The sequence below is a fragment of the Tachyglossus aculeatus genome, chromosome X4 (genome assembly GCF_015852505.1).
Source record: "Tachyglossus aculeatus isolate mTacAcu1 chromosome X4, mTacAcu1.pri, whole genome shotgun sequence".
Lineage (NCBI taxonomy): Eukaryota > Metazoa > Chordata > Mammalia > Monotremata > Tachyglossidae > Tachyglossus > Tachyglossus aculeatus.
The window spans coordinates 18,865,746-18,885,600 of NC_052098.1; the positions used below are offsets into that span (position 1 = coordinate 18,865,746).

The 19,855-nt window shown below is 46.3% G+C and overlaps 2 protein-coding genes across 4 annotated transcripts in view; one reads left to right on the plus strand and one right to left on the minus strand.

Moving 5' to 3' along the window:
• The window catches only part of RIC1 (RIC1 homolog, RAB6A GEF complex partner 1), a 117,297-nt gene extending 108,580 nt beyond the window's left edge, over positions 1-8,717 (plus strand). For all 3 annotated transcript variants that reach the window (XM_038769488.1, XM_038769489.1, XM_038769490.1), the window contains exons 22-26: positions 459-745; positions 2,892-3,086; positions 5,475-5,652; positions 5,812-6,000; positions 6,843-8,717. In XM_038769488.1, coding sequence (XP_038625416.1) covers positions 459-745; positions 2,892-3,086; positions 5,475-5,652; positions 5,812-6,000; positions 6,843-7,131 — 1,138 coding nt within the window. In that variant the 3' untranslated portion in view covers positions 7,132-8,717. The remainder of the gene's footprint in view (positions 1-458; positions 746-2,891; positions 3,087-5,474; positions 5,653-5,811; positions 6,001-6,842) is intronic.
• Positions 8,718-15,099: 6,382 nt separating this feature from the next.
• ERMP1 (endoplasmic reticulum metallopeptidase 1) overlaps positions 15,100-19,855 on the minus strand; it is a 42,264-nt gene continuing 37,508 nt past the window's right edge. Inside the window, exons 14-15 of the mRNA XM_038769927.1 lie at positions 18,861-19,024; positions 15,100-16,224 (exon numbers count right to left, since the gene is read on the minus strand). Coding sequence (XP_038625855.1) covers positions 16,060-16,224; positions 18,861-19,024 — 329 coding nt within the window. The 3' untranslated portion in view covers positions 15,100-16,059. The remainder of the gene's footprint in view (positions 16,225-18,860; positions 19,025-19,855) is intronic.

A 19,855-nucleotide genomic window follows, 5' to 3' on the forward strand; every position in this document is an offset into this window, starting at 1 on the left:
TAGTACATTGGATTGATGTAGTGCGATACCATGCTTTGGCTCTCTAAAGTGAGACTCACATGAATAGATCAACCTTCCGGCCCAAGTTTGATGGTGAGACCTGCCTGACGTTAGATTCCTCCAGAATGCTGGGAATGGACACTGAAGCTGGGGCTTTCTGAACAGGTGCCTTCTGAGCACGGGGGCAAGATGATGCATTTTTTTTAACCGCTTCATTCCCAACATCCTCGTGAGATCCTTTAATGTCTAGGCCTTAATGTCTCCCTTGTATAGATGAGAAAGCAGATTCAGAGGTAAAATGATTTGCTCAGTGTCACATAGTGAGTCAGTGGGCCGGTCAGCGCTTCAAACCCAGGTCTCCAGCCTGGTGCTCTTTTGCATTTTAAAGAGTTAAGCTCTTAGGCCTTGAGAGGAATGGGCTATGGAAAAATGTCTTAGTAAATCATGCCGCCCTGTAGGTGGAGCAAAGACAGTGACTGTGCTGAGAACCTGTATATTGACATGATGCTTTGGAGACATGCCCGGCGCCTCCTGGAAGAAGTCCGGCTGAAGGACCTCGGGTGTTTTGCAGCCCAGCTGGGCTTTGAGCTGATTGGCTGGCTGTGTAAAGAGCGCACTAGAGCTGCCCGGGTGGACGATTTTGTGATTGCTCTGAAAAGACTCCACAAAGATTTCCTCTGGCCATTTCCAGTCATTCCAATTTCCTCCATCAATTCTCCTTTCAAGAATGGGAAATCCCGGACAGGTAATGTAACATCTTGGTCAGTTATGGAGAGTAGTGATTTTGATGGTGAGCATGTGACAGCCCTCTCTCCCCACCATTCTGCCAGAAGATATTTTGAGCCTTTCACTTTAAGCCCTTTCCCAAGCCCAGGTCCTAGAGATAGATGACCTTTGGGACATTTTCCCCAAGGACAAACTGGAATGCTAGTGACTCATCCAAGGGTATGGCTGAAATAGAAGAAGCCCTGGTTTGTAGCCAGCTCAGCAGAAAATAAAGGAACCACTTCAGCGGGAAACCTAGGTGCCTTTCTCATATTGCCCAGAAATTGTGGTGCTGAATTATTTAATTTTCTGCATTCTCGGCTCTGGCGTCCAATTGCCCTAAGCTTCATTCACAGAGCGAAGCCATTCGTATTAAAAATACATGAGAAAGATAAGACTCAGAGTTTGGCCTGGTTTTAGCTGAGCCGGGGAACCGGTGAACTTTAAAAGTTGGTCATTTGGGGACAGATAAAGGCTGAGGTTTTTCCGTTTGTTTTTTTTAATAACAGCTACTTTAATGCCTCATCAAAATACACTATGAGAGTATACCGTGGAAGCCCTTCCAATCTACCAGTCCACTCAATTTGTGCATAATGTTCTTTTCACTACATGCTTTGGATAGATAGGGGTTAGAGGATGGTCTCCTGACAACATGATGGGATGCTGGAGGAAACACTTACGCACCTGTGTATAGGGTTGATCCACAGACATGTACTCTAACATCATCGGAGACCTGGGAAGATACTGTAGAATCTTGCGTATCCTAGCCAATTCTAAGTCCCCGCAACAGCCTTGGAAAGAGACTTTGGCTTTGCTTTTTGACTAGATTTACCATATTAGGTGACCACATGAGGTGGGGGATATTCGGAAATAGTGGGCCTCTTAGTAGCAGTAGTAAGCAGCGTGGCTCAATGGAAAGAGCACGGGCTTGGGAGTCAGAGGTCATGGGTTCGAATCCCGGCTCCGCCAATTGTCAGCTGTGTGCCTTTGGGCAAGTCACTTAACTTCTCTGGACCTCCGTTACTTCTTCTGTAAAATGGGGATGAAGACTGTGAGCCCCAGGTGGGACAATCTGATCACCTTGTATCCTCCCCAGCAGTAAAGTGCTTTGCACATAGTAAGCGCTTAACAAATGTGGTCATTATCATTATTATTATTATTATTATTAAGTGCTGGGAAAGTATACAGAAGTGGGGAGTTAGACATGGTCCCTGACCCTCAAGAGACTCACAATCTTAAGAGGATAAATGGGGAAGAGAGGACTAGTGACACACACCGAGAGCAATGAAGCAACAAAACACTAAAGCAGCAGAAAAGACAAGGACAGATACACAAAATAAAAACCAAAATCAGTAGGGAACTGTGGCTAGAGGAGCAGAACTTCAGGCTCCTTGTGGCTCAGAGACCTCGGCATCCCCACAGCCACAGCGACCGCTCCAGCAGCTGCCAGTCTTGAGATTTTGTGGAGGCCTCGTGCTGCGGGTAGTTTTCTCTTTACAGCCAGGGTGGTGGAAAGCAGGATGGGGTGGAATCTCCTCGATGGTGCCGGTTCCTGGGGCGGCAGCGTGGCTGTCCGGTGGCCGAGGATAGTGATGGTGCTCAGCTACAGCTTAAGTCCCCGTGGCCAGGGGCGCACAGAGCGTGTCGGGAGCAGGGGCTCTGGGTGGCACGGAGGAAGCAGTGGGGTTCCTTGTCCTGCTGCTGCTACCTCATTGGTGGGCATAGTGGCTTTAATGTAGATCTATATGTAATCTCCTCTCTTACCACAGCAAGGATTTGGTGGGTTATCAGAAACTCCCGTGCAGGTGGCAAAGATTTGAGTAATCAGCTCGCAGGAGTAGAAGGCCCAGGATGAGCCAGTACAGGGGAAGCTTCAGGGCAGAGAAACAGAGGGTCTGTTAGAAATCCCAGCCAACTCCCTGGAGTCCAGACTCTGGCTGGTCCTCCGCCTCACTTCCCATCCCGGCTCTCCCCGCTGGCCCCTCCTGCCTTCGCCATGACACCCCCACCCCACCCCAGCCCTTCCCCTCCTCTGCTGTCCATCATTTTCTTTGAGCCCTTCGATGTATATGTTTAAGGGATGCTCTAAGGGCTCCTCGCAAACCTTTCTGCTTTCTGTTTCCTAGTGATGGGAGAACAATTACTAAAGTCCCAGTCAGCTGATACCTTTCCCAACCTTGAGATGGATGCCAGAATCCCCAATGCCTTACGCGGTCAGAGTTGGTTTGGCAGCATTGGGCCTACCCACCGAGAGATGGACCCCGGCTCCTCCTACAGTCCGCATTCCCAAGACGCCTTCCTGTCACCGTTATTAAACAAAGGTACTCATAGTGAAAAGAGTGGCTCGCCTCGCACCTGCTTTCCTTGGCCTCTCTGTGGGGGTGGGCTCCTTTTTGGTTTGGTCTCGGAAGAGCCACCACAAGCAGCAGTGGCACCTGCAAAAGGCCAGAAGGAGCGCTTGTGTTTTTCCCGATCGTTTGAGACATTTTTTATCTGAATGTTAGAAAAGGCTGGCCTCCAAGGAATTTGAAAGCAAAGTTAGGCTGCTGTGATATCCGTGTGGAACATGGAGCCCTCAAGTGGAGAGGCTTCTCGACCAGGGCCTTTGGAAGTATTCTGGAATGATCTGGTCCCAGTGCCTTTTTGTAGAAAAGAGAGCTTGGTGATGTTCTCTGGAACCCCAAAAGCTCTCTTGTTAAAGGAAAGCTGTTTTTGGTCTCATCTTGAGGTGCATATTGTTGAGTTAGGGATTATTAAAGAAAATGAGCAAAAACCATTTGGTGTAGACATGTGGGAAGCCAGCATAGCCCATTCTTCAGCTTGCAGTCCTTGTAGGCTTTGCTCGCCAGTCGCCCACCTCCCCTGCTCAGTAGCATCTCTGATGCCACGTGTCTGCTTTGTGACCTTAGGCACATCACTTAGGCAATCCCGCCACATGCCTGCTGTGTGACCTTGGGCAAGTCACTTAACTTCTCTGAGCCTCAGTTACCTTATCTGCAAAATGGGGGTTAAGACTGTGAGCCCCACGTGGGACAACTTGATCACCTTGTATCTCCCCCAGCGCTTAGAACAGTGCTCCGCACATAGTAAGTGCTTAACAAATGCCATTATTATCATTATTATTATTATTATTATTATCACTTTTCTGGACGTCAGTTACCTTATAGGTAAAATGAGGATTAAAACTGGAAGCCCTATGTAGGACAGGGGCTGTGTCCAACCCAGTTATCTTGGATCTACCCCCCTTTGCTTAGTACAGTGCCTGGCACAGAGTAAGCACTCAACAAATACCATTTAAAAAAAGGGAGAAAGGAGATTCAAATTCAGCCATTTTAGATGTTGATTTTGTGCATCGGTCACATCCAGTCAATCAGTGGTATTTATTGAGCACTTAGTGTGTGCAGAGCACCGTGTTAAGCAGTCCTATTGAGTGCTTACTAAGCGCTTGGGAGAGCACAAAATAACAGAGTTGGTAGGCATGTTCCGTGCCCACAGGGGGCTTACAGTGTAGAAGGGGAGACAGGTATTAGCATAAGAAATAAATTACAGACATTTGTAAAAGTGCTGTGGGAGAGGGAGTACAATGCAACAGAGTAGGCATAGACTATTCCTGGCCACCTGGCGCTTACAGCCTAGAGGGAGGAGACAGACATTAAAATACAGTATGGAAGTGCTTGTTGGGGTGGGGTGAATAGCAGAGTGCTTCAGGGTACAGACCCAAGTGCTTAAGGCAATTTTGGACTCCTTAGAGCAATCAGTGTCCTTTCTGGCTGTCTATGTACTCTTAATAATTGTAGTGTTTTTTTCTGGGCCCTAGCAATGTACAAATGGTCAAACTGTGTGTCAGATTCCAGCCTCACAAGAACTTACCCAGATGTTTAGTAGAAATTTAATAACCCGATGAATCGGGGCTTGATTCGGCCCATTCTGTTAGAATTAGATCGTACCTGGGCTTTTCCCCAGTAATTGAAAGCCAGTCGTGTTAGCCAGCTTCTGTCCCATGTTCCTGACCTGGGCAGGGAGGCAGCATGGCTCAGTGGAAAGAGCCCGGGCTTTGGAGTCAGAGGTCATGAGTTCAAATCCCGGCTCTGCCATGTGGCTTTGGGCAAGTCACTTAACTTCTCTGAGCCTCAGTTCCCTCATCTGTAAAATGGGGATGAAGACTGTGAGCCCCACATGGGACAACCTGATCACCTTGTAACCTCCCCAGCGTTTAGAACAGTGCTTTGCACATAGTAAGCACTTAATAAATGCCATAAAATATCCCGGCTCTGCCGCTTGTCTGCTGTGTGACTTTGGGCCAGACACTTGACTTCTCTGTGCCTCAGCTACCCCGTCTGGAAAGTGGGGATTAAGAGTGTGAGCCCCAGGTGGGACAGGGACTGTGTCCAAAATGATTAGCTTGTATCTATCCCAGTGCTTAAGCTCTTAACAAATACCATCGTCATCATCATCATTTATAAACAAACTCTATTTCATCCCGAGTGCAGCGGCTCCTGCCTTCTGTCGTCTTGGTTTGGGGATGCTGGATGTGAGCTCTCCTGTCGGAAAGTCAGGCTCTCCCTGTCCCTTACCCTGGGAGGCCAAGGTAGGCCCGGTCTGATTGTGCCGCACCTACCCCAGCCCGGATCGTATGTTATGGCTTTACTTCGAGCAGCTGAACTATCTTCCAGAGAGGACTCTTTCATCATCATTAACTCTTTTGATAGGTGACGAGTGCAGTATTGGTTCAGCCACCGACCTGACGGAAACTAGTTCTATGGTGGATGGCGACTGGATGGTGGTGGATGAACATTTTTCAACTCTGAGTTTAACCCAGTCAGAGCTAGAGCACCTGTCTCTGGAATTGGCTAGCAAAGGACCCCACAAGTCCCAGGTCCAGCTCCGGTAAGTTCCTATCTCTGGATCGATGTCTCGAGGAATGGCCTTGGATGGGAGTTATTGCCAACAGGGAGGGAGAAGAGTTTTGTGCCCAGGGTCTCTTGCTATTCGGGGTGTGGGCTGTATCGAAGAAGTCCCTAGAGCACCCATCTTTCTTTCCAACAGCTATTTGCTGCACATCTTCATGGAAGCAGGGTGCCTGGATTGGTGCATTGTTCTTGGCCTTATTCTTCGAGAATCTTCGATAATCCACCAGGTTTTTAGTGCGATGCAGTCTTCAGAAGTGGATGGAGAGATGTTACGGAACATAAAGACGGGGCTTCATGCCGTAGACCAGTGGGCCACTACAGATTGGTAAGTGTCAAGCCCTCAGAGGCATTTTGTTTGGGGCTTTAACTAGGGAAACTAGAAATTCTTTAAAATCTCTGGTGGCTTCATTGTCTTCTCTCTTCCTGAGTCCACGTGAGCCCTATGCAGGGCATGGACCGTGTCCAAGCTGATGATCTCGTATCCGCCCCCAGCGCTTAGTACAGGGCCTGGTACATAGTAAGTGCTTAACAAACATCATTTAAAAAAGATGGGAGAGTCAAAGGGAAGGCAGGACCAAGGTGGGACTAGAGAGGTGCGGGGGAGAGTTTAGGGAGATGGCACCTGATGTCTTCAACTTCTTTGATGATACACCATAAAAAAAGTTCCTTATAATTAGTCATGAGAGCCAATCATTTATTGAGTGGCTACTGTGTGCAGAGCACCGTACTTAGCACTTGGGAGAGTACAATATAACAGACACGTCTCCTCCCCACAGTGAGCTCTAATAGTTAAGCACTTTCTCTGTGACAAGCACTGTAGCAAGCGCTGCGGTAGAGATAAGCTCACCAAATCTGATACAGTCCCTGTCCCAAATAGGCCTTGAATCCCCCATTTGACAGGTGAGGAAGCTGAGGGCCAGAGCAGTGAAGTGACTTTCCCAAGGTCCTACGGCAGGCATGTGGCCAAGCCGGGTTGGGAACCCAGCCCCATTGCTCCTCTGTGCTCCTCTGTGCTATTCCTCTCCCACTGCCTCATTGTACCTTCTGGGAACGTGAGGTGGAAGTTGCATTTGGGGCCACGACATCGTTTTGAGCATCTTCCCTCCCCACTGCCCACAGGAAAGAACCAAGATTTTGAATGCCATTTTCTCTTTCTTCTCCTTTCAGCCCCGGATACAAGCCATTTTTAAACATCATTAAGCCCCCTTTACAGAAACTGAGCGAAGTCCCCGAAGAGCAGGTTCAGCCCGAAGCCTTTCAGCCCGTGGGGGCCTGTATGGCTCCTGAACAGGCCAGCCCCAAGCCCGAGGAAGGCAGGAGCGTGGCTCTCCACAGCAGTGTTCTTCTGAGCGACGCTGCTGGCTCTAGTGCTGGGAGCCGGAACGAGGAGGACGTGGCAGGAGCCAAGGAAGAGGAGCCTTTCCGGGATGGGAATTACGACTGCACCCTGTCTTAATGCGGATGGGCAGAGGGGATGGTGGTGGTGACAGCCAACTGACTACACTGTGAAAACATCCTAGGCTTTAACTCGGGGGAGGGGGTGGGCTCCAGTTGAAATAGACTTTGATAAAGGGTTCTCAAGTTTAGACTGACTCTTTCACATCAAATTAAGTTGTTGGGATTTACAAATGACAGCGGGGATTTCCCGTGTTTTTTAAGCTGCAGTGGACAAATACGCTGTACGGAGACGTAAGTGAGAAGACTGGTTTTAACGGCGACTTGGACGGGGATGTTGTTTTTCCCCGATGTGGTCATTCTAGGAAAAGTGTGGTGTATCTAGGTACATGCTCAACCCCGACGCACGTTGGTCATTTGCTCCCGTGGGCAAGAATGGCCCAATGAGTGGGGTGCCCACGGAAATGAAGAAAACTAGTGCTGGTTCTGTCGGGTAGGGCGGATGAAAATCAGAATTGTGAAGCTTCCTATAAGATAATTTGTAGACCTGTTTTAGCGAGCTTGATTGTAATGTAGTTTAGGCTGATGGAACTGGGATCTGAAGAATTCATATCAGTTATGCTGTTTGATACCACTAAACTATTTTTTCTTGTATTAAAGAGCTGTGTATAAAAAGAAAAACAAAAAAAACCACCAAAAAAACAAACCCCTATCTCTGTGTGAATACTCTTGTGTAAATATTTAAGGGAACTGCTGTGCTGGCTTGTATCATAGTGTGTAAGGCATTGCTCTGTATTCGGCATGTCTCGCAGACTGGTGAAAAACAAAAAAGCGAGGCCTTCTACATTACAGATGCCCCACCCCCACCCCCCTTAACAGCTGGCTCAGACTACCGGAATGGCCATGTCCGTTCAGTAACGGCTGGATTTATGCAAATTGACGTAGGTTCTTATTTATTGCATTTGTAAATTCTTTTGAAAATGCATTTCCTGTAAATAGAACGGCTACTCTCGTGTATAGATCAGTGCTACTAACAAAACTAGTCCCGTAAACAATGCATACCTGTCACTTTGAAAAGCATTTAATAGCGTCTACCTGAATACACGACTTAGTGGTGGCTCTCCTCTGACGGAGTTCCGGAAAGACACCTGCAGAGTCCTAGCTGCCTTGGGGCACCGGGACTCCCAACCTATGCCTCTCTTTCCCTGCATATGGAATATTAAATGCCTATAACAGTATTAATTTAGATATTAGCGTGTTTGTACTGTGCAATTTTGGACAAAGGTATGCAACATTATTTTATACAAAAGCAATCTAGTTTATTTTTGTAACAACATTGTATTTGATGTGGACCAAATTAGTACCACCCCATCGAAGCAGCGTCTCGCCTCCTTTCCAGGTTGTTTCTTTACTCCCATGCAGCTGTCCATGCCCTTGCTCCTAGGGTGAAGGTAAATGTTTGGTTTTCTTGAGACTCCAGATCATTTACTAAGGATGCTTGCTTTAGTTCAACTTTGTCAGATGTGTTTAAAATGATTTCACTTAAGTTTGGTAATTGCTGTTGCTTTACTTTTCTTAAATTTCTATTATCACCATTACAAGTGCAATAATATCAAGTAATAAAATTCCTTACTGGATGGACTTTAAGCGATTGTTCTGACTTGGTCCCTGGGGCAGTAGTTATTTGATGTGGGTTTTAATGTCAAGCCATCCTTCGTGTACTTTCTTCACAGTGATCCAAAAGCAAGCAAGTGGTGAAGTGAATGACTGGTCTTGTGTCCAGCGGGCCCTGCCCCCCCCCCCCCCCCCCCCCCCCCATGATAACAGTTGATTTCATTCAATTTTAGGCATCTCCACAGAGGTAATTCTTGAGGAAATGTGGGGTGAAGCCCGGTGTGATTTGAAAGACTGAGTCTGAGGTTCTGCATCAGGTGTGAAAGGAGTTGCTGAAAACATTGGAATTACAACTCATTTTTTGCTAATTGCTCTTTACCTCAGACTCTTCCCTTAAGCCACAGTGACTTCATAGGGTGTTGACTGGATTTTGCTTGACCTGAGACGACAACAGCCATCTCATCTTGGCCTGTAGAAAAGAGCACCTGAGTAGTTGCCTAGATAATCATCACTCTGCTCATCTACCTGTTGCTAGGCACACTAAACTGGTTCCCTTCCTCAAGCTCCATAATGTCTCTCTCTGCAGAGCTGGGGTTGTTTCCTTTAAAAAGAACATTGGAAATGTCTGAAGTCTTTTAATGACTGCAGTTCTGAACAAATCAGCCTTTAACCAATAATCTCTATAAAAATTATTAGTATAATTTTTATAAGCTTATATATAGTCTTGGGTACTCAAGGCATATCTGTACATCTAAATTTAGGATTTAGCCACTTTGTCATGCTTAAGTGGCTTTTGTTGAAGACAACCAATATAGGCTCTTTAGTCATCATCCTAAAATGAATAGAACTGTATTCTTCCTACAGCAGGGGCCACTGTGATCTCTGCCTACCAACATAAGCAACAGGTAGAGAAGCAGTGTGGCTCAGTGGAAAGAGCTTTGGAGTCAGAGGTCATGGATTCAAATCCCTGCTCCGCCACTTGTCAGATGTGTGACTTTGGGCTAGTCACTTAACTTCTCTGGGCCTCAGTTACCTCATCTGTAAAATGAGGTTGAAGACTGTGAGCCCCACGTGGGACAACCTGATGATCTTGTATCCCCCCAGCGCTTAGAACAGTGCTTTGCACATAGTAAGCGCTTAATAAATGCCATCATTATTATTATTATAATCTTATCTCCCCCCACACAATTGTGAAGAAATAGGTGGCAGAGGCAGTTACGTAAGTAAATACAGTAATTATTTCTCTTGGCTTTTAAATAGAATGTAATCCTCACAACGCAGTGCAGATAGTATAGCTATTCAGGCCTAAGGTACCATGACCTCAAAGAGGAACAGGGACAGAGGCTATGCTGCATACATCATCAACAGTATTTAGTGAACCCTGACTGTTTATAGGCAAACTCTGGCATACACTTTAAAGCATTTGTTCCTTTCAAAGTTAGAAAATGCTTGATATTGGCCCACAAGGGACTAAAATCTAGGAAAATCAAAGAATTCAAAAATAAACAGAGATTTCCAAAAAAGCCAGATACCACACAGGCCCAAGATTTGCTTCTCCCCTTAAGCCCATGGACCCTTTGCTGTGCACGTGCACAGCCTTTCTCCAGCATTTTTGAGGTGTTTTTGTTGGTTTTTTTGAATGCAGCTGAATGACAGTGGAGAAGGGGAGGGGATCTGTTTTAATCACAGAATTAAGATGTGATTTTAAGTAATGGGGTGAATGGGTTAGTTCCAGAATGTTGAAAGGGAAACATTGAGTCTTGGGCTAGTGAGAAGCAGTGGTATGTGCTACATACCTGTATAGACAGATGTCAGGGCTCTTCAGGATCAGCTGAGCTTCTGGGTAATGGCAGGGCTATGGTGCTCAATGGCTCTACTTAAGGTTTCCTCTGCTTCTAAGTGGATTTTTCTGTTGGCAAAGGACACTTCCAAAGCTCCCCATTGTGGTTACCTTTGTTTCCTTGCCAAGATTGTGAGGCGAGGAGGGATTCGATTACATTCTCACGATAGCCTGGGCCCCAGGATCCTTTCTTTAACCAACCAACCAGCGAGGCTCATGTAGAATGAACGCAACAGCAACAACAAAAGTACATATCAGTTAATCCCATAACCCCCCTGGCACTTCTGGCAAGGAAACAGGGCTGAGGCAGGTCAAGAAACAAGACATATGACATTTAGACAAGGAACAAACTACTATAATGTGTCCTTAGCTCATGCAACTCCGATGGTATTTTTTTTTATGGCATTTGTTCAGCGCTTTCTGTTTCAAGCACCGGGGAAAATACAAATCTGTCAGGTCGGACACAGTCTCTGTCCCACACAGGGCTCAGTCTAAGTAGGAGGGAGGAAGGGTATTGGCTCCCCATTTTACAGACGAGGAAAGTTAACTCACCAAAGGCCACAGAGCAGACAAGTGGTGGAGCCAGAATTAGAAGCCAGGCCCTCTGCCTCCTAGGCCCAGGCTCTTTCCACTAGCCCATACTGCTTCTAGCTGGATTAGTTCTCTAACTTGACTGAGAAACGTGCAGCAGACACAGCAGTGCTGTAGTCATTTGAACTTGGAGCCGTGGAACCAGGAACTCTATTTTGAGAATGTGTAGGGGGCATAAAACATCCACAGATTTCCACAGCCAGAGGAGAAAGGTACTTACATCTTTGCAAATTACATTCCAAATGGTTCTTCCGTCATCAATCATGACCCACAACACACTGGGGAAGAGGCGGAATTCCTTGCCCATGCTCGGTAATTTCTAGAATCACTGACCCGTACACGATGTCCATTCCCTATGTGTCCGCCTTTCCACAAGGCCAGGGGTCAACAAGAAATCAAGCTAGACAAAGCAAGACGTGAAACAGACATATTTGCATTTGTGCTTTATTGTGCCTAGAGGTCACGAGGAAGCAGTATTGAGTCCATAAATTGCTTTAACTTTCGGTAAAGGTTGTGCTGAGCTGAAAGCCACCCTCCTGCTAAAGAACCTGCGATTTGGATTTCCGCCACGGGAAGCTGGGAGAGTGTTTAAAGTGGCTTACAGTTCCACCTTCCCTCGACTCATGGGAAGTGCACGAAAGAGCAGTGTTCTTCAGAAGCCCTTCGTATGGCGCCGGTTGCTGTGTTTGAAGGAGGCAATCCTGCCCGGGCATCAGATGATACAGTCCTAACTTCTCTAAATTCCCGTTGTTCTGATGCTGGGATCCTCTCACTCCAGTTAACCTGTGCTACTAAAATAACACCACTGTGTTCTTTGGTCACATCCCAAATAAAGAGCAACTAAAATGAGAAACATCATCTAGTTCTTTTCATTAGAGAAAATAATCTGGAAATCAGGGGAAAAGAACATATGCCGCAGGCTAAATGACAATTCATTTCCTTGTTTAAAAAAAAGCCAGCAATTTAAAACAATCTTTGTAAGTTACATTATTATAAGGCAGCAATTAAAACCATGTCAACAACCTTATTCACTGAATCCTAAAACCTCTATACAGAACACATTCCAATTCAGCAAGCTATCTACTCTTGCACGCGTATGCGCACACACACACATTGCTTCGGTGATGAATATGTAAGAGTTCAAAACATACTCATTATTGTACTGTTCTCTCAAATGCTTAGATCAGTGCACTGCACACAGGAAGTGCTCAATAAATACCACTGATTGATTGCAATATAACACAAACGATCATGCAACTTTTCTCTCAGAAGCATAACGAAAACTGAGATGGTATTTAGAATCACAATTCTTCATACTTACTGCAAACATGCAACACTGTGCTACTTAGTTTAAAAAACAGTGCATCTGTTAATGGCTTGAAATAACCTTGTCCAAATGTGTCACTACTAGATGTAGTAGTCGCATGCACTTAAGAAAAAAATGAATAGGTTCATTCAATGTGCATTTAATCCAGTTACTCCTCACCTGACGAGTAAAGCTGATTGTGCTTATTAATAAGCTTCTTTAAGAGTATGTTCCCTTGAACGTTTCTGGCACAGACAGCAATGACAACCTACTAAAACAAGTTCCAAAACTCCATAAACTGCCTGGAAATCATAGGGAAGAGCTTCATAATGCTGAACTAAGCATGAAAAACTAGCAAAGATTTTCTTTTAAATGGAAAAATAAACAGCAAGCAAAAGGAAAATCATGATCATTTACCAAAAAAGTAGCAGCTTCCTTCAAGGGCAAAGAAAAATGGGGAATGATTTTCCCTCCCCAATCCCTTGAAATTTTCTGATCACGTAGAGTTCACCCCTTAATAATCCTAGATAAACTACTGTACCTGATGGCTTTTTCGATTAAAAGTGGAAGCATAGGGTGAAAATATCTGTGCAGATTTGGCAAGTTTTAGCAATATAAGGATTATATATACACATTTATACATATTTGTAGCTTGTCTCCAGAGTAGTAGTTCTATTCCAAACCATTCACCAAGAGAAAACCTTAAGCTTGGCAGACCGACTGCTTCAGCCATTTAAGGTTAGTGTTAAGTGGCAGCCCACTAAGAAAAATTTCTCAATGATCCTTGGGTCTACAGCTGCAAGTAACTGCTAACTGGCTAGGCTGCTTGTGGTTGCCTGACCTATTCACTTCATCCTTGTCTGGAGGTGCCAGTTTAATTTTAAAAGGCAGCAGAATCTCCAGCCAAGCTCTCAGGCTAGGAAGATCATGGCCACCACCAGCCTGGGGAGACCTCTAACCCCAGGCAGCTTTCTCCCAGGAGTCTTGCTCCCCCCAGTTCATCTGGAACCTGTCCCTGCCACCTCTGTTTTCCCAAATCATATTTTTATTTTGCTCTGGAGAGGGAGAAAGAAAAAAAAATCAGAATTCTCTTACTACATTTTGGTCTTTCATCCAATAAATGAAACTCAGAATGGTCCACCACCTTTCTCCTGCCAGTTCTTGCTGACACCTCCCAGATCCCCAGCTTCCCCTCAGCCCAAATTGCCACCACCCAGTATCAGTTCTGGTCTCTCCATGGCTAGACTACTACATCAGCCCCGTCGCTGGTTTCCCTGTCTCTCTCCATTCCAAACTATTCAGCACGCTGCTGCAAGGATCATCTTTCTGAGGCGTCAATCAGCCCACATCTCCCCTCGCCTCAAAACCCTCGACTGGCTCCCCATGTCTCTTCGCATCAAACAGAACCTCCTCACAATTGGGCATCCACCATCTGGCCCACCTTACCTATCTGTTCTCTTCCCCAGCTGTTCCCCAACCTTGACTCCGCTCCTCCGGAGCCAACCTTCTAGCGGTACCTCGCTCTCCACTCTCCCGCCTCCACCCCCTCGCTCACACGGTTCCCTGGGCTTGGAACTCTCTCGCTCCCTTCCGCCATCCAGCAGGCCACAGCTCTCTCTGGGTTTTTTCAAGGTATTTGTAAAACGCTTACTGTGCATCAAATGCTGGAGTAGGAACAAGCTAATTAGGTCAGACCCACTACCTGTCCCACACGGGGTTCACAGTTTATCAGGAGGGAAAATGGGTACTCAATCCCCATTTTACAGTCGAGGAAACTGAGGCACAGAGAAGTTAAGTGACTCTCCTGAGGTCACACAGCAAGCAACTGGCAGAGCTGGAATTAGAACCCAGGTCCTTCTGACTCCCAGGCCCGTGCTCTTTCCACTAGGCTACACTGCTTCTCTTTCAGCTCTTTCAAGTGCATGTAAAATCCCAGCACCTAATGCCATATGAACCTATTGGCCAACTCTGGCAATTATGAACTTATTTATACCGTCCGCATTGCTCTTGCATTGCTCTTCACGCAATTGAACTTCCAATGGTTTATTCTGACCTCTCTTGTTGCAAATATTCTTGTCCCTCTCTCCCGAGTGGAAGCTCCTTGAGGGCAGGGAACATGACACATCATTATTCTGTACTTCCTGAGTGCAGTGCACCGCCCCAAGGGGGGCACTCAATAAATGCCACGACTCCTACTTCTCTCAACGATTGACATTTACTGAGCACTTTAATGTGTGCAGCCCGCTCATCAAACCCTCCTTCTGCTGAAGCCAAGAGACCATAGAGTAAGGAACGGTGAGACCATCTGGGGGCCGGCTCAGGCCACTGTGGGACTCCCTCGATATTGCACAGGAAGATGAGAAAGTGGAAAGCATTAAGAACTCTGAAATCAATACGAAGAGACAGGGCCAGCTCTTCACAGTACACGCATGTGTTCAAATCTACTTCGAGAGTCATCATCAGTGTCGTCCTCAGGAGAACCAGTCCAAGAAGAGCAGGACCAGTCTGCGAAAACCTAAGGAATTAGCTGGTTGATCTATTCCCCGGAGATAGATGAACGGATCGTTTGGGCCCCAGAGTTGATTTGGCAAAGTCAATAAACCAGAAAATTGCTTAATCCACCAGTTATCAAGGTAAAACAATTTGTACAATTGATTAAAAAAAACATGGAATAAAACTCAGAGCCCAGTGCTATTTTATATAAATAGAAGACTATCTACAAAATACAGAAATGACCCAGAAGAATAGTGGCATCTAACAAAACAGAAATTGGAATAAATATCTACAAAACTCACGACCACATCCCATGAAGGCCAATGCTGGCTCAGTGCATGGATGCAGGTGGGCATGTGTGTTCCTGCATCTCTTCCAAGCAGGTGGACCCGGTGCTGCCAACACTAGAAGCCAAAAAGATTGGGAAAGTGTGGGAGAGACTCCTCCCCTCCCCCAACCACCCCAAGACTAGTAGATCCAAAAGGTGATGCCGAGATTTTGAGGAGAAAATGCGGGCCACCAGGCCAGGTGAACCAACACCCAGGTCCAAAAGGGTAGTAAGTAATATGTATGGCATTTCTAAAGCTTGAAAACCTTTCAAGTCCAGTGATCCTTAGGGCACTCTCCAGGTTCATTCTCCTCATGCATACATATTCCCAATCTGGAGAGGGAGAGCAACATTAAGTCTGGATGGGAATTACTCCCTTCAGATTTCCTACTGGCAATGATGAACATGTCGCACACTCTGATGCTTAATCCAGAAATGGCTTTTCCTTCACTATCACCTTGTGACTACCTGGGAAATAGGCTTACAAGCCAGTGTACTGCATTGAAAGCTTTCTCCTGGGATAGCCACGATGTCTTTGTATCAAGAGGAGAAAGTAGCATAACCTTATGGCCATGGTTTTTGGGGGGTGGGGAAGGGGAAAGAGACCACACCTCTTTTCCCCAACCCTCACTTCTCCACCCTTTGGAGGGTCCAGCTTTGACATCTTCCTCAAAACATAGTGCGCCTGGTGAAACGCTTTGATCAAAGCTTGTGAAAATAGACCTGCTTGGGTGACAATACTTTGTGCAATACGACTGTTGTGCCATGTTACGCAAAGTACTGTGCTGCCTACTTGCTTAGAACAGATACTGCCGGACTAAAAGACAAAGAGGTCATAGGTGCAGACCCAGCCGGAGGGAAATATCCAATCAGGGAACTTCTTCTTTAAGACCTCCAGCTGGGGTGACCGCTTATCTTCTCCAGACATGTAGTGGGCAGCTATGGCCACGGTGACCATTCCATCAGGATGTTCTGCTGAAGCCTATGGGGGAGAAAGAGGAGAAAAGGACACATCCTAGTTACTTGTTTTGAATAATAATAATAATACTAATAATGGTATTTGTTAAGCAATTACTACATGCCAAGCACTGTTCTAAGCACTGGGGTAGATATGAGTTTATTGGGTTGGACACAGTCACTGCCCCACATCGGGTCATGCTTTTAATCCCCCTTTTACAGATAAGGTAACTGAGGCCCAGAGAAGTGAAGTGACTTGCCCAAGGTCACACAGCAGACATGTGGTGGAGCCGGGATTAGAAACCAGGTTCTTCTGACCCCCAGGCCCTTGCTCTATCCACTAAGCCACGCTACTGCATCTGCTGCTTCTATTCATGTCTGTCCATCCCACCAGGCTGTAAACTGCGTCTCCCAACCATACTGCACTGTACTCTCCCAGGCCCTTAGTACAGTGCTCTACACACAATAAGCACTTCATAGATAACACCGACTGACTGGAAACAACAGAAACAATTACTGACTTCTCCATCCCCTGAAATTAGTAGCAGGTAGCACCTGCAGGAACACTCCCAAGATTCCCTGGGTTTTCTACAACAAAGCAGCTGGAGATCCTGGGAGCAAGGTGCTCCCCATGCAAGGGCTGGGATTATTTGCACCCAAGCTATTGGTCAAATTCCTGAGAGTGATAAGATAAAAAAAAAAACAAAAAAAACTATGGCCTGTTAGGAAAAGGTCAATCTGATTAATGAACCGTTAAATACGGGAGATGTTCTAAGAGCCAGGGTGTTTAGCAAATAACATTCCTTAGGGCCTAGATCACTTCCTGAAAGTTTACACTAGACCCGGGAGAAGCTCAACTCAGTGCATGGTGCCTAAGCCTAATTGTCCCTTCTGAAGTGAGAGCAGGTACACCATCCGACCAGGCCCTTGTCATTCATTCATTCATTCAGTTGTATTTATTGAGCGCTTACTGTGTGCAGAGCACTATACTAAGCGCTTGGAAAGTACAATTGGACAACAAATAGAGACAATCCCTACCCAACAACGGGCATCATCTTATTAAGACTACAAACCCCAGCAGCCCAGAGGGACAATCATGCACGTGTGCGCGCGCACACATACACACGTCTCATTACATAGGTACAGCTTCAGGCTCTGCCACAACCTTGGGTCTCGCACTCAAAACAGCTCGGCTCCGCTCGAACCCAGGATTTCGGCCACGAGCGGCTCCGTCACATACATCAGAGTACCTGGATGTCTTGGAGCATGCTCTTAATCAAATTAAGAAGTGTCAAATCCTCAATCTACTAGTGGTGTGCTTCCATTTTTTTTAATGGCACTTGCTAAGCGCTTACTATGTGCCAAGCAAATGTACTAAGTGCTGAGGTAGATACAAGCTAATCAGGTTGAACTCACTTCCTGTCCTACATGGGCTCACGGTCTAATAATAATAATAATGATGGCATTTATTAAGCACTTACTATATGCCAAGCACTGTTCTAAGTGCTGGAGGAGGGAGTTTAAGTCTCTATTGCTTCATTCAGTCTCATCTTTAACACCTTCTGAAACCACAACGTGAAAATCAACTTGACTCTATATGAAAATGAACTTGTACATCTCTGGGGATTTCCATCCTGCTTCTCTAGGTGGCTCAGTCTTACGTTTAATACTTCACTCCTTATGAACTGCCTTTCTGAACGCTTATGAGAGTTCAATAATGGAAGTCGGCCTTTTGAGGGCCGGGTCACTGCTATATACAAACAATCCTCACGCACTCATCCTTCTTCCTCTGGACCTGAAGTGTCCCCCACGAAAAGTGCCAACAGAAAGCAGGTAAAGTAGAACCAGCCAGGGAAAGGCCGGCACTGTGGGATTCCTGCGTGGGACGGGGGTAAATCCCCAATGCCACAAGGTCTCCTAACCCAAGCCATCCCCAAAATACACAATCGAGTGAGCCAACGGGACTGCATTCTTAAGTCTCGGACCTGAAAAGTGAGGTTTGCTCAACTAAGGATCAAGTGTGCCCCAAGGAACCGGTTACAATTTTCTTCTTGATGCAACCACCCACTGTGAGCCACAAGGGGGCCCCAAGCGCCTTTGGAATGACATCTGGAACAAGCTCAGGAAATCCTATGGGTCCTCCCGGACCCAAGCTCCCAAGGCCAGGCCAGCTCAGACCGAGGTTAGGTGACAGACAGCCCAAAATACCTCCATGAGACAGCGATGCAGGGGGTCGCATTCGGTGATGTTGAAGTGGAAATGCACCGAACTGCACGACAACAGAGGGGGCCAGAACCTAGCTTTCAGGGAGTGAGCCGGGATACTCGTGAGCCATGGATTTCTGGTTTATCCTGGGCTCCGACTCTCCAACCTTGCCCTGCTTCCTCATCCCTTACTCTCACCAACTCGATTTTCTACATGGTAAGCACGCTGTGGGCAGGGACCGTGTCTACCAACTCTGTTCTACTGTGCTCGCCCAACTGCTTAGTACAGTGCTCTGCACAGTTAGGTGCTCAATAAATATCATAGATCGATTGGCTGATTTTCAATTCCACAAATCTGTCAGTTCAAAATACACAGTGGCTAGAAAAAGTCTAGGAAGGAAGAGAAAGGAAGGAGGAAGGAGGAAACTGAAGCAGCTTCTGTGTTCTTTCTACTTACCTGCACTTCGATCCAGAATTGCCACGCAGAAGCCTGCAGCCCGTGGGAGTAAAACACAAAGTAATCCCCTCCTTTACTGGTCACTGGTATACCATTGCCAAGAGACCACCGGATTAGCGTCGACCCTTCGTGGGCTCGAACATAGAATGACATGTGACTAGGACCTGTGTGACAGGAGAGAAGCACAAATACATTTTTCTTTTCCCCTACGACTGCAAAGAGAAAAGCTGGTGAGAAGTACCGTGGTTTAGTGGAAAAGGCACAGGCCTGGGAGTCAGAGAACCTAGGTTCTAACCCACTTAACTGCTCTGAGCCTCAGTTTCCTCATCTGTAAAATGGGGATAGGAAGCCCATCCTCTCTCCCTCCCTCTCGGACTGGGAGCCCCATATGGGACAGCGGCTGTGTCTGACTTGATTATCTTGAATCTACCCCAGTGCTTAGCAAATAGTATGCGCCTAGCAAATACCACTATTATTATTATTACCATTATACATGCCCTCAGTCCGAAACTATTAAGCACCCACTGTGTGCTAAGCACTGGGACAAACAGTCCATATTCCACTAGGGGCTCACAATTTATGAGTAAAATGATGCTGCATTATGCCCTGCCTTACTCTGATCTGTGGAACAAATGGGAATAAGGATCCCATGGACTTCTTTGGTATCTGTTAAGGACAGGAGAGAAGAGAAGAGGGTGATAGTGATGATAGACTAAGAATCTCGGTGGGCCTTTCAAGAGATTAAAATTCCTGGGCAGTCTGCTAGTTCCTAGTAAATGTGACTTTGCGTGTTCACTGCCAATAAACCCTGACAGTCACCATCTGGAGCAAATTATCAAAATAGGAATGAGTTTCTCTGTAAATCTAAGTAAAAACTTACTACACATATAACGGAACACGATTCCATCTGGTAATGAAAACAAGGCTTTCCGAATATTGAAGCAGCGTGGCCTAATGGTTAAAGCACGGGTCTGGGAGTCAGAAGGACCTGGGTT